At 55.7% G+C, this 13,698-nt stretch overlaps 1 protein-coding gene across 1 annotated transcript in view; it reads left to right on the forward strand.

Annotated features, from left to right (window-relative positions):
• Tspan15 (tetraspanin 15) overlaps positions 1-13,457 on the forward strand; it is a 36,257-nt gene extending 22,800 nt beyond the window's left edge. Inside the window, exons 2-8 of the mRNA XM_090346469.1 lie at positions 2,543-2,728; positions 3,909-3,983; positions 8,283-8,378; positions 9,825-9,941; positions 11,812-11,859; positions 12,557-12,673; positions 13,074-13,457. Coding sequence (XP_090202595.1) covers positions 2,543-2,728; positions 3,909-3,983; positions 8,283-8,378; positions 9,825-9,941; positions 11,812-11,859; positions 12,557-12,673; positions 13,074-13,223 — 789 coding nt within the window. The 3' untranslated portion in view covers positions 13,224-13,457. The remainder of the gene's footprint in view (positions 1-2,542; positions 2,729-3,908; positions 3,984-8,282; positions 8,379-9,824; positions 9,942-11,811; positions 11,860-12,556; positions 12,674-13,073) is intronic.
• The last annotated feature ends 241 nt before the right edge of the window (positions 13,458-13,698 follow it).

Below are 13,698 nucleotides of genomic sequence, written 5' to 3' on the forward strand. Positions count from 1 at the left end.
CTGTGTCTCTGGGAGCCTGTTAGCATCTGTGGAAGGCTTGGGTAGGTACCCAAGTGAGGTGGCCTCTCTGTCCCCAATGAAGCATCTAGGACACGTGCCCCTAGCACACCTTGCTAACCCCATCCCCCTCCTCCCCCTCCAGGCCTTAGTCCACACGAGCTCCGTGCTGCTTCAGCTCAGTGAAGTCCAGTAACTGAATGACCTTTCCCAGCTTTCCGGAAAGCTCATATCCTTAGGCTGCTGGCAGGAGACCAGGGAAAGAGCATCTGACTCAAACCCAGGGGTCTGTGGAAAGCCCAGCCCTTATTTGTTTTCAGACTGTAAACAATGCCTATGCTTCAGGACTGCCAGGTGCCAGGAATGCCCGCCACAGCCAGAAAGGCCTCCCGATCTGGAGCTGAGCTTCCCAGGGGGAAGACAACAAAATCCCAGAGCAATTAAATAATATGCTAAATGCTCAGAAATGCAAAGGAGAGTGGGGTGCCAGTGCCTCATGCCTGCAATCTTAGCTACTCAGGATGCTGAAGTCTGAGGACTGAAGTTCAAAAACTGAGGCATTTCGTTGGAAGGGAATCCTCCTCCTCCCCCTCCCCCTCCCTCCTCCCTCCCCTCCTCCTCTTCTCCCTTCTCCTCCTCCATCCACACTTGAGAGTGTTATACTGTGTAACCCAGGCTGGTCTCTAATTCTGCCTTTTTCTCCAGAGAACTGGGATTACTTTAAATAATACACTTTAAATAAGGTGGCCCCCCAAAGGCCTCACTGAGTAAAGACAGAAGGAGGTGGAAGAGTGAGCCCCTTGGATGTCAGAAGTGAATCTGAGTAGTGGCCCTGAGGTGAACACATCCGATCTGTGTGTGTGGTGCAGATGTGTGAGGATCCCAACTAACCTTAGATCTCAGCTTCCTAAGTAGCTAGGGTTACAGGCATGAGCCACCATGCAGCACTCTTGGCTGCATGCTGTGTTTTGCCTAGTGGAAAAGTTGATAGTGAGAAAATTCTCCTTAAAACTCCCTTTCAATTCCTCCAGTCGTACTCTTAGCCTCCCTAATGTCACCCTGATGTTCCTTGCGTATATGCCACAGGAAATGTCTCTCCCCTCTGCCTCCCTGCAGCTTCCTCAGGTGACCTGCCTGTGTGACCCGCACATCAGGGTATGTGGCATTCTTGGCTTCACCTAAGCAGAGCTTCACACCACACTGTGGGATGGATAAGCAGGGCAGAAGTGGGCAAGGCTACACCCATTTTTCAGATGAGAACAGACTCAGGTGGTCAGTGCTGGTCCCAAGGCCAAAGCATATGGCAGAGTTGGGAATCAGACCCTGGTCTTGGGCCTTTTCCCTGACTGCTGTCCTCTAAAGTGAGAAGAGACATAGAGCTGTATCAGTTTGCAAGTGCTGCTATAACATCAAGTGCTACAGATACAGAGACTTAGGCCACAGCAAAGCTTTCACTTCCTCACAGTTCAAGTCTAAGATCAGGGATAGCCAGTCTCTTTTGAAGCTTCTCTCCTCGACTGGTAAATGGTGTCTTCTCCCTGGTCTTCATGTATTTCTGTGTGTGTGTGTGTGTGTGTGTGTGTGTGTGTGTGTGTGTGTGTATGTGTGTGTGTGAGGGGGGGGGGCTTGAAGTCGGCCTGGGCATTGTCTATGAGCTCTTTAGCTCAAGGGTACCACCCTACCCTTGAGCCAAGCCTCACTTCCCATTTTCTAGAGATTAACTGGAGGTAAGAGTTTCAGGTCCTTTTGTGCCCGGGCTGGCTTTGAACCTTGATCCTCAGATCTCAGCCTCCTGAGCAGCTAGGATTACAGTCCTGAGCCACCGCCCGGCTATGTATTTCTTCTTATAAGAATACCAGCCATTGGACCAGGACCACCTCCATGACCTCATTTTAACTTAACTGCCACTTTAATGGCCCCAGCTCCAAACAGAGTCACATTTTGAGGTACTGGAAGGTTAGGATTTAGCAGAAGATTTTTTGGGGGAGTCACAATTCAGCCATGACAAGGGTTCCTCATGCATGGAGTCCAGGGGTGCCTCCCAACGACAGGTACCAGAATCCTAGACAATTTGTATCGGGGGAGGGATACTAGGGTTTAAATTTATTGCCTTGTGCTTACTAGGCAGGTGCTCTGGCACTTAAGTCATGCTCCCAGCCCTTTTTGCTATAGTTATTTTTTCAGATAGGTGTGTGGTGTGTGCGTGTGTGTGGTGTGTGTGTGTGTGTGTGTGTGTGTGTGTGTGTGTTTGTGTATTTTTGACTAAACTGGTCTGAATCAATATCCTCTTACTCATCCTTCCCTGTATATGCCATATGCCACTCATGGCTGGAATGGCAGGTGTATGCCACCAGGCCCAGCTTACTGATGAGATGGGGTATTGCTAACTTTTTGCCCAGACTATACTCGAACCATTGTCCTCTAGATCTCTACCTCCTGACTAGCCAAGATTACAAGTGTGAGCCATCATGCCTGGCTAGGTGATCTCGTTGAGGAAGATCAGAAGTGACCTGTCCCCCCCGTCTCCCTCTGCCCTCTGCTATAGCTGATTGGGGGTTTGGTGCTGTCGGTGGGGATCTACGCGGAGGTTGAGCGACAGAAGTACAAAACATTGGAAAGTGCCTTCCTGGCCCCGGCCATCATCCTCATCCTCCTCGGAGTCATCATGTTCATCGTCTCCTTTATCGGGGTGCTGGCTTCTCTCCGGGACAACCTGTGCCTTCTCCAAGTGGTGAGTTGGTGCTACCTAGCCCTGTGCTGGGAGGGAAGGGGCTGGGGGGGCCCTGGTACTCGTCCTCACAGCCCAGGTCTTCTGGGGAGATTCCTAGATGTAGAGGAGCACAGCCTCCACATTTGCATATGTAAGTTAATTTCAATACTTGGCTTCTTACCGTAATTTCACCTGGGCCTCTGGCTGTCATAGAAGAAACCACACTCAGGAGAGCAACCATCAGCTCCTGTAGCCAGCAAACCTCCTTTGTGTGTTGCCTTCCTTTTTTCCCTCCATCCCAGAAACCCTTACAGTCCAACCCACAGTCCAGCTTCCAGCCTCAGAATCAGCTTGGATGATATTTGCTCTTATGTGTGTGAGAGTGTGAGGTGTGAGATGTGTGTGTGTGTGTGTGTGTGTGTGTGTGTGTATGTGTGTGTGTGTGTCTTGGGGGCCTGAACTTGAGCTTTGTTGCTTAAGACTGGTGCTCTACCACTCTACCTCAGCTCCACTTCCAGGTTTTTGCTGGTTAATTGGAGATAAGAGGCCCCCGGACTTTCTTGCCTAAATTAGCTTTAAACCTTGATCTTCAGATGTGGGCCTTTCTGAGTAGCTAGGATTATAGTCATGAGCCATCAGTGTGGACTAACTCTCAAACTCTAGCTTAGTAACGTTGACTTCCTGTGATGGAAGACCTTAGCCTAAAGGGAGTCTCTCAGACCTCAGCCTCCTGAGTAGCTAGGGTTATATGCATGAGCTATCAATGCCCAGCTGATGCTTGCTCTTTGATAGAGGGCTGGGTTGGTGTCTTCTAAACTAAAAGGCCATTTCTACATGTTTTGGACTGCTGCCATTCAGCCCATCCAACAGGCCTGTCCCCTCTGGCTGTGCTGGAGCAGGCCTAGCTCTCCCATTGCTGTTGGAGGAAGGGCAGCTGTCCACCCAGGCCTTGGTGAGGACCCCTGGGACAAATGTAGGTAATAGTGGCTGAGTCACTCTTCCTGCCCCTTGACTCCAGAGACAGACAGGCTTTCTGGGACACAGCTGTCCACATCCTGTATCCTAAAGGAGGAACGGCAGCTGGCCTGGAGCCAGCCACAGAAGCCACTCTCCCCACTGTGCCTGACCTGTGCACATGACCCCCCCCTCACGCCGTCCTCCTTGACCCTCTTCAGGACAATCTCTGAACTTTGTTTTCCAGTTTATGTATATCCTTGGCATCTGCCTCATAATGGAGCTCATTGGTGGCGTGGTAGCCTTGATCTTCCGGAACCAGGTGAGTTCATCATCGGCCACTTGTTCACTGTGCACCTACTGTGGACGGTCCCCCGTGGGGCTTCCACCTTGCACTGATCCAGTGAACCAGCGATGACAGTGAAGCAGGATGACCTCAAGGACAGTAAAAGGTAGTAAAGAGGCCAGCTGGCCAGGTTGCAGGCAGAGGGGACCACTGAGCAGGACTGAGCTGTGCAGATGGAGTTGTGTGGCTGGCAGCATGAGTGATGATGGGAAAAGAGATGGAAGACGGGTTGGATGACCAACCCAGGATTCACTGTCATCCACAGGTGATGAGCTCAGAGAGCTTTTGGAAAGCAGTGCAAGCCTATGGACAGTTCTGTGTGGAGTGGGGATGTGACCCCATGTGCACTTCATTCTGTGGAGAATGGGTGGCAGGAGAGCAGGGGCCACATAGAAGGGCAGCTGGAGGGTGGTGGTGGTCCAGGAAGAGGGGACAGTGGCTTGGGGATCAAAGTGGAGAAAGTCAGCCCGGGCTGATGTGGTAGGATATGGTCCTGAACTGCGTGCTGGATGTAAGGAGTGAGGGAAGAAACGCGATGAGAGAGCATTGCTTTGGCAATGAGGGCTCAACCAAGCTGGAGCGATCTCCCAGTCCCCAGCCCCAGTTGGACAGAGCCAGCAGGCAGCTTGGCGTCTGGTCCCTGTCTTGCTCTTTATGGGTGTAAACAAGTAGAAGCAAGCACAGCACCTGCTCTGCTGGGGTCTCCAGTAGTGGGACCTAATCATCAGTAGTCGGCACCCCTGAGACCCAGGGTCTGCTTCCCATTGGGTGAGCTCAAAGGGAAGGGGCAGTTCCTGTCGTATTTGTGGAGTCCTAGCTAAGCCAGCCCAGGCTGGGAAGTTGGTGAGTTCTTATCTTCAATTAACCACCAAAAGCTCAAAGTAAAGCTGTGCCTTGAGTGGTAGAGCACTAGTCTTAAAAAAGCTAGACCACCCTGAGGAGAAACCTTCCATCAGCCTCTGAGCAGGGCTGGGGGCTGCCACAGTGGAGTGAAATGAAGTGTCTTTCCTAAATCTGGGCACAGGGAGGGGCAGAGTTTGCTCTGGGGCAGGGGTGGGGCACCACTTAGATCAGAGAGGGGGGGTGTGATACTGCTATGTGAGGACCCGAGGAACCCACACCTCCCAACCCCTGCTGTCATCCCTGTCTCAGCTGGGGCTTCTTGTGAGACTATGAGGGGTGTTAGAGGTGGGCACAGTTGGACAGGGACCAGAGTTAGCCGCAGCTATAGCTGCTCCGTCCATCACATCTCCTGGGCCTCCTTCCTCCACCTCCACCAGCACGTCAGGTGTTTCAGGGCAGCCTCATTGTCATCCTTAGGATGATGTCACAGTCCTGGGGAGCCCTAGCCTGGCATCCTCTCCTGGCACTGGCACTGCCTGGCTCTGGGCCCACCTTGAGGTCAGGAGAAAACAGGTGACTCCATAGCTACCTTGGCTGAGCACCTGCTCACATCCATCTTTCCCTGGAACCAGGCCGCTGGGGGCTTTCCATGTAGAGAAGGCTTTGTACTGGCCTGGCTGGACCACCGGGTGTACCCTCCATGTAGAGCTTCTGGGAACGAGGGGTAGTAGCCTCAAATTCCCAGGACCCTCCACAGGTGCTGGCCTAGTCGGAGAAAGGCTCTGGAAAGCATTTCCCAGCCCTGCTGCCAGAGGCCCGGCTTGCCAACCTGGGGTCTCAAGCTGCCAGGGAAGCGATGGAAGGCTCTTGGGCAGCCTTCAGGAGCTGAGGATGCCTCCAACCCCAGAAACCACCCCCCAGCCTAGGGGAGCCCTCCTTCTTCAAGTCCTCAGCCCCTGCAAACTTCCAAGACCTCTCGGGGAGGGCGTGGCAAGGCCTCAGAGTGGGGAAAGTGAGATCTAAAAAGCAAAGAGTAGAACGTGTACTCGATGTTATCCGCAGGCTGCCAGAGTGAGCTGCAGCCCTGTGGCTTTGCTGTGTGCTTGCTCATGGCTTCCTGAGCTCAGCCTGGCCACGTGACTGCCCCAGGCCTGGCTCGCACTGCTGCCTGGTGGCGTTCTGGGTCACTTTGGAGCTGCCTCTGTCAGCATGACCTGGCTTATAGCTGTTCCTCCTTCCCACTGCTCCCTGCACGGGTTCCTCGTACCCCACCCCCAAGTGGAACCGGACAGGGTGATGCTAGCGGATAGTTCAGTTGGCAAATGGCATGGCCTGGCCACTGTGTGGGACCTTATCACTCCGCCCCCGCCCCCTTTGGTATCTGCACCCGAGCACAGGAGCCACCCGTGCCCTGCTTGTCTCCCTAGGAATCACATGTGTGCGCACACAGCACACATGTTCACACACACAATGTAAACATGTGAGTAACACTCCTAAGAGACAGAGCTTATGGCTCCCCAAGTAGCTGGACAGCTGCTGCCCCTGGCCCAGTGCTGTTTCTTCCTCCGTGGGTTCTGTTCCGAGAGGCTCCTGGCCTCTAGCAGTAAGGATGAGGCCCACTCTGGCCTCCCCAGGAGACCTGAGGAGGACTGGGGCAGTGTGAGGAGGGGCCGGGGTGCCCCAAGGGAGGCAGGGCTGCCCTCCGTGGCCCTGAAGCCCCTCGAGGGAAATGACCCCGAGAGGGCTGGGAGTGGAGCAGGACGATGGCCCCAGGGCCCTCCCTCAGTGTCCTGAGCTCATTTCCTGTCCCTCTTCGGGTGGCAGACTGACCCGGCCAGTGGGCTGCCCCTTCATCACCCAGAGGCACAGGCATCCAAGCTTGGAAAGGAGCTTCAGCCCCTGGGACAACGGGACTGAGCCAGGCAGCTCCTGGCTCTGCTCAGGCCACGTGGCTGGCAGGCAGCAGGCTCCTGAGCCTCCGCCCTGGTGTGTGCCCAGTGAGCTCAGAACGCCTCATAGTCTGCATGGGAGCTCAGCCAGGGTCGCCCTTCTGACACCGAGCCACTCCCACATCCTTGCTTTCCCAGCAGTGAGCACCCTGAAGAGCTCTAGTTATGGCTTAGATAAGTTCTCATAAGGGCCTTAAGATTGATCTTCCTACCTTCCACCTCCCGTGTGGCTCTGAGATGACAGATAAGTCGTCATGTCTGGCGTGTTTGTTGAGATGGTGGCCTCAACAGTCCTTTCTCCAGGCTGGCTTCAAACTGCAATCCTCCTGATCACCAGTGTGAGTGACCAGGCCTGGCTTGGCTGAACACTGTTATAGCTTTGATTGTGACAGAGCATTTTCCCCAGGGTTTGCAGGTTGGAACATGATGTATGGTGGCTGTGGGAGTGCGTCCTCGACCCTGAGGCTTCTCGCTTCTCTTAGCCTTTGCTGCTCGGATCTGAACGGATCTCCAGGGCTGTTTGACAGCTGGGGAATGGAGGCTCAGCGGGGAAGTGGGGGACCTGGATGGGTGGAGGGGCTGCCATCCAGTGCGCCCACTGCTCTTGTCCCCTAGGCCCTGGCTGGCTCCTCTCTCTGGCACCAGAGCCAAGAATGTCCCTTTGTCCCCAGTCTTTACTGGTCCTTTGCCTCTGCTCTGAAAGCTCCAATTGTCCCTGACAGCCTGGAGCTGGGCTGCCAGCCCCGCCGCCCCCACCCTTCCCGCTGTGGGGCCTTTGTGCCTCCATTGCAGCACCACAGCCAGCACAACAGCCGGGCTGTTGATCCAGAAAGGCCAGCGTGACTGCAAGAGGGCAGCGGGCCAGTGCTCTTCCCAGTGGGCTCATCCCTGTGGGTCAGGGCCCTGAGATGGAGGGAGTGGTCCATGTAGGAGGACAGGGGGCCTGAACTCCAGCCAGCCTGGCACCTGCCTTTCCTGCCCTGGCACTTAGCTAGCTCGGCAGGTCCCCTTTTCCTGGGACCTCAGTTTTCTCTTCCAAAGTTAAGGCTGGAAGGCCAGGCATGGTGGTGCGTGCCTGTAATCCCAGCTGTAAGAGAGGTAGAGATGGGAGGGTCATGGTTGCAGGCCAATCTAGATTAAATAAGTTAGTGAGACCCTATTGACAGAGCAAGCGAGGTCTGGTGGTATATGCCTGTAATCCCAATTACATGGGAGGCAGACATAGTCTAGATCCAAGGCTGGCCCTGGGCCAAAGTGAGACAGTACTTCAAAAATAAGCTAAAGTAAAAGGAGCTGGGCAGGGGGAGGGAAGTTGACTCAAGTGTTACAACTGCCTAGCAAGTGGACCCTGAGTTCAAAGCTTAGTGTTCCTGAAGCGGGGGTGGGAGGTGGGGGCAAGGTTAGAGAGTGGAAGAGTGATGGTGGAAGAGCAGTGTGGAGCACAGAAGGGACCTTCAGGTGGCCCTTGGTTTCTCCTCAATAGACCATTGACTTCCTGAATGAGAACATTCGAAGAGGAATCCAGAACTACTATGATGACCTAGACTTCAAAAACATCATGGACTTTGTTCAGAAGCAGGTGAGGAGCCAGGGGTGGCTTGGAATGGGCTGGGAGCTGGGGTAGGTTATGGCTGGGTCTGGCCAGGATGGAGAAACCCTGGCCCAAAGTCACAGCCGGTCTCCGCCCCGTTCCCGTGCCATCCCTACCTTACCTGTCTAGGTTACAGTTCCCATCCCAGAGCGAGGGTTGGGCCTTAGGGTGCAAGGATCCTCTGCTTGGGGCAGGATGGCCTCTCTCAGTCCCAAGCCTGAGTTGCCCAGGCCCCCAGGTCCCAGGAGCTGCCTCTGCCCCCTGCTCTTCCACACCCATCGCTGTGAGCTCCGGGCTGAGGGTCTGTCTCCATCTGCACCAGGAGTGGCCACCAGCCCTTCCCCAGGCAGGGCCCCGAAGTTTTTAAAAGAGATCCCTTAGAGCAGGGTGGGGTCATCTTGTACTTTCCCGGGTGAGGGCAGACTGGCCGTTGGCCAATCTGTCCTTGGCAGCGCCTCCTAGGGCATGACATGATCTGGGCTCCACAGGCTCCCCTACGCTGCCTTTGGTGGGGCTCAGCTCTTACCACCTCGGGGTCCTGGCTCCCAGCTCTAGATGGAACAGGTGCAGTGGGGCGGCTCTTTGTGCTGGGAGGGCCTACCAGCTCTGGCTGGAGAGCACAGTTATGTTTTCATTGGAAGTAGCCTTTCGCTGATGGGGGGATTTCACTTCTCTAGGATGGGGTGCAAGTGACTAATGTTCCCTGGACATTTGCACCTCTTTATAAGCCCGGCTCAGCTGTGCAGAGCTGCCCAGTGCCCCTCCTGCTGTCCAGATAAGAATCTGAGGCCCAGACAGGCAGATCCATTTGCCTGCTGGCACACAGCTGGGAATGTGTGGAGAGGATCTGAACACAAGTCTGTCTGATTGCAAAGTAAATGCCCCTTGAATGCAGACAGACACTTGATGGGTAAAAAGCACCATGGGGACTCCAGGACAGTGGCTTGTTTCTGCACCTCCTGCCCCTGCTGGACTTGTTGCTCCTGGAGTTTGGCCTCAGCTTCCTGCTTCCTGTGCCTCAGGGCCTTTGCACAGTTCTCTGCTTCCTTTGTACCTCCACTCTTGCTTGCTGTGTTCCAGACATGCTCACTGCCTTTGGGCTGGCAGCTGGAATTCACAGGGCCTTTACACGTGCTGTCTGGCTTTCTCTCTCAGGTCAGAGGAAATGGTCTCTCTCTAGAGCAGTCTTTGCTGGCCCTACCAACCAGAGGCCCCTGTTCCTTTCTCCCTCTTACCATGTCTAGGGTCCCAGTACCCCCTTCCTAAGCCTTTTCATTGGGTGCTCACTCAGACTCTCCACTGCCTGTAAAATCTGTTATCCCAGGGCTCAGGAAGATGGAAGAGGGGCGCCAGCAGTCAGGGAAGCACCATCGCTGCCCACTGTGGCTTGGGCAGTGGTGGCAGCTGCTCTCTCTTGCTTGTTTTCCTCCTCAGTTCAAGTGCTGTGGCGGGGAGGACTACCGAGACTGGAACAAAAACCAGTACCATGACTGCAGCGCCCCCGGGCCCCTGGCCTGTGGGGTTCCTTACACCTGCTGCCTCAGGAACAAGGTAGGAGGCACAGGGTGACCATGGTGGGTGGGGGCAGAGGCAAAGCCGCTCTGAGCTCAGGAAGGGCTTGGCCCAGAGCAACGGGCCTGGGCCGCTTGGTGGTGCTAGCTGAGCCCTTACTCAGGTCTAGGACCTACAACGATGCTCACTTGACAGATGAGGAAACAAAGGTACTTAACCAAGTGCCCTGCCCAGGGGTGGCAGGAATGGTGGCCAGGCGGCAAGCTGCTCTGGAGCCCTGGGTCAGCCAGCGGAGGGGCCGCACTCGCCGCAGGCACAGCCAGGCCTGTGCTGGGGTCATCTCTGGTGGCTTTGGCTTTGAGGTCCCAGGGAGCATCTGCAACTCGGAAAAAGGGCTCTGATGGAGTCAATGCCAGCCCCCGCCCCTCACCAGCACCAGCCTTGCAGTGGTCACCTCCCCTGTCCTGAGGTGTGCTGGACATGGCACCCACCCATCCTGGTGTGGAATGAATGTGTGCAGACCCAGCCTGGTTCTGGGTGGTGGCAGAGCAGGAAGCTTTGCTCAGGCCCATGCCCTGAGCAGTCATGAACTCTGACATCGGCACCACTCTGCTCGGGCCTAGTGAAGCAGCTGTGGGCAGGGGCCTCTCCCTGGAGCTGGGAGCCCTGCCAAGCTGAGTGTGCTGGGCTGGGAGCAGCCCTGCGGTCTCAGTTACTGTTTCAGGGCAGTACTGTGGCAGCACTGCTGGGGGGGGCGGTGCACCTCAAATGCCCAGAGTCTGCAGGGAGCCACCCTGGCTTCTCCAAGGCCCAGGTGTGGGAGGGTCCACACTGAAAGGCAGGGGCTGCCTGGAGTGAGGAAGTTATTCTTCCATACACCAAGCCCAGCCATTCAAATGACCCAGTGATGACAGGGCCTCAGAGCCCAAGCCCCTCCCCTCACTTCCTGTTTCCCTTCCTTCTCTTCCCATCTCTGGGACAGGGGCTGTAAGCTTTGTCACCACAGCCATGGGATGTGTTGGCACATGCCAGGCTCTCAGTATGTGACTCCTGCGCTACATCCCAAGCTGCCCTGAGGAGGGCTCACCTCATGTCTTTGTAGGCAAAACCAAGTATCTGTTCCTTCCTCTGTTCTTCATGGCAGGGGGACAAAGACCCAGGAAGTGATGATGTCTGATGCCCTGCCTTGCCCGGGGTCTCCCCACTCATCCATCACTGGCTTTGTGGGGAGCCCCCTGAAAGGTCATGAACTGCAACTTAAATCTACCCTTACCTTATGGCTGGGCTGACACCTCACAGGGTCCAGGTGGAGATGGGAGGAGTGGCCTTTTCCTGGGCTTACCTGAGATGGGACTTGTTGGAGGTGTGTTTAGGCCCAGCCACAGGTGTCCTGAAATAACTTAACTAGCAGCTGACAGCACCCCACCCTGCCTCCCTCTTCTCCCTCCCACCCCACCCCCGCCCCATAGCTTTCCCTCCAGGAAGGAGCTTTCTCAGTTCCCTCTGATGGTCAGAGCAGGAGCATGGCTGGGAGTCCAGCCGTGCCCTCAGGTAAACCACACCTGGGGCCCTACCAGCTGTGATCCCTTGAAGAGCCAGTGGAGTGGAGCAGTCTGGCTCCAGCCCTGGTAGGGGAGCCATGTCAGCAGAGAGTGAGTGGCTCAGGGCTCCCAGCCGGAGGCTGGCCGTGCCTGCTTCTCTGGGTTCCTGGGCTACTGCCTTCCCACAGAGCCTTGATGGGCTTTCAGAGCCTGCTCAGAGGCAGGCTTAACCTGGGTTTGATTCCCTAACCAAAAACAAAAGAAAAGAAATGCCACCTGTGTCGCACCCACACCAGACAGTGCAAAAATGGCCTCAGTTTCCTCAATCTGCTCACTGGGTGGTCAGCAACAATATGTTTCTATTTCAGACAGATGTCATCAACACCATGTGTGGCTACAAAACCATTGACAAGGAGGTAAAGTCTTCCTGCCCCACTCCTGGGATGGGGAAAACCTGCCAGGGTATGCTGGGTACCAGCCCTGGGCACACCCAGCAGTGGTCATCCCTGGGCAGTGCCAGCTGCATTTTGTCCTTAAGAAGCACAAACTTCTCTCTGCCTGGGACTTGGAGTTTCCAGAGGAAAGGAAGTCCTGAGGGTGTGGGGGATGGGGATGCTTGCTGGTCCCACTTCCTGGGCTAGGAAAGAAGCTGAGGTGATGGTGGGAAGAGAGTTAAAAATAATGGTGGTTGCTGGGTGCTGGTGGCTCACGCCTGTAATCCTAGCTACTCAGGAGGCTAAGATCTGAGGATTGTGGTTCAAAGCCAATCTGGGCATGAAAGTCCATGAGAAATGCATTTAGCTCAAAGCCCAGTGCTACACACACACACACACACACACACACACACACACACACACACACTAGGGGCTGTGCCCTGTCAGATCATCTTTGCTGCAGCCCTGACATTTAGACCCACACTGTTCTCAACCCACTGGAGCTGTTCTGTGCTCTAAGTCCTCAGTGCCCTCATTCATTCCAGTGCTCGCTAGGAGCAGTGTTAGAAGAGCTGTGGTCTAGAGTCACCTTCTCGGACCCCATACAGTGAGCGGCAAGGTTGAGGGGCTGGGCAGGGCAAGTGATGCGCCAGCGAGCTGACGACGTCCTCCCGCGCAGCGCCTCAGTGTGCAGAACGTGATCTACGTGCGGGGCTGCACCAATGCCGTGCTCATCTGGTTCATGGACAACTACACCATCATGGCGGGGCTCCTGCTGGGTATCCTGCTCCCCCAGGTGGGCACTGTTTCGGGAAGGCCAGGAGGGAGGAGGGACAGGGAGAACAGCATGGTTAGCGTCCACTGTGCCGCCCTTCATGGGCTCTGTCTCCAGCCTTCTCCATGAAGTGAGTGTGGTCATCACGTCCATTTTACAGAAGAGGAAACGGGCTCGGCGAGCTAAAATGTCCCATCCACAGGCTGAGGTGGTGATAAGAACCCCAGCACGGAGTCAGCGCCTGATGGGTGGGACATGGGGAGATCTCTGGGGTCTCCTGGGAGCGGCTAAGGCGGTCTGCATTGCAAAGGCTTCCTCGGGCTTCCTCTGCTATGCTGCTTGTGTCTCCAGGGGCTGGAAACTCCTGGGGAGGGACACCCTGATACCCGGCAGGCCCTCATTGTCTGCTCCTTCTCCTCAGTTCCTGGGGGTGCTGCTGACACTCCTCTACATTACCCGCGTGGAGGACATCATCACGGAGTACTCTGTCACCGATGGGCTCCTGGGCCCTGGTGCCAAGTCCAACACAGAGGCCTCGGGCACTGGGTGCTGCTTATGCTACCCCAGCTAGGGCATGGACAGTGGCTCCAGAAGGACCTGGAAGGACAGCACCTCTGGATCCACTGCAGCTGGACTGGACCACGCTGAGGCCCCTCTGCCCATGCTCAGCACAGACCAAAGCCCAGGCCCAGTGCACCAGGGAGCAGCCTGAGCCTCCCCACAGGGCTACATCTTGAGGCCCACACTCCCGGGCCTCAGAAACAAAGGCGTCCCTGCCCCTGGGTCTGGGCCCTGGGGAAAGGGAACTCAGGGCTCAGCTCAGCCCATTTTTTTCTGGCATTGCCTTGACTGGTAGTTATGTTCCTTGGGGGACAATTTTGCCGTGATTTCTTAAGTAGGGGTGGGGGAAGAGTCTGTTTGGCCCATGAGTCCAGAAGGCCAGGGTGCAACCCCTGGCCCCCAGAACCCCAGCCACACCTGTGGCCAGGTTGGGCTATTTCTCAGCCTCCCAGGTGCCTTGAGCCCTCTTTCAGGGCTGTTGCTTT

The sequence above is a fragment of the Megascapheus bottae genome, chromosome 15 (assembly GCF_031878675.1).
Source record: "Megascapheus bottae isolate mThoBot1 chromosome 15, mThoBot2.hap1, whole genome shotgun sequence".
Taxonomy (NCBI): domain Eukaryota; kingdom Metazoa; phylum Chordata; class Mammalia; order Rodentia; family Geomyidae; genus Megascapheus; species Megascapheus bottae.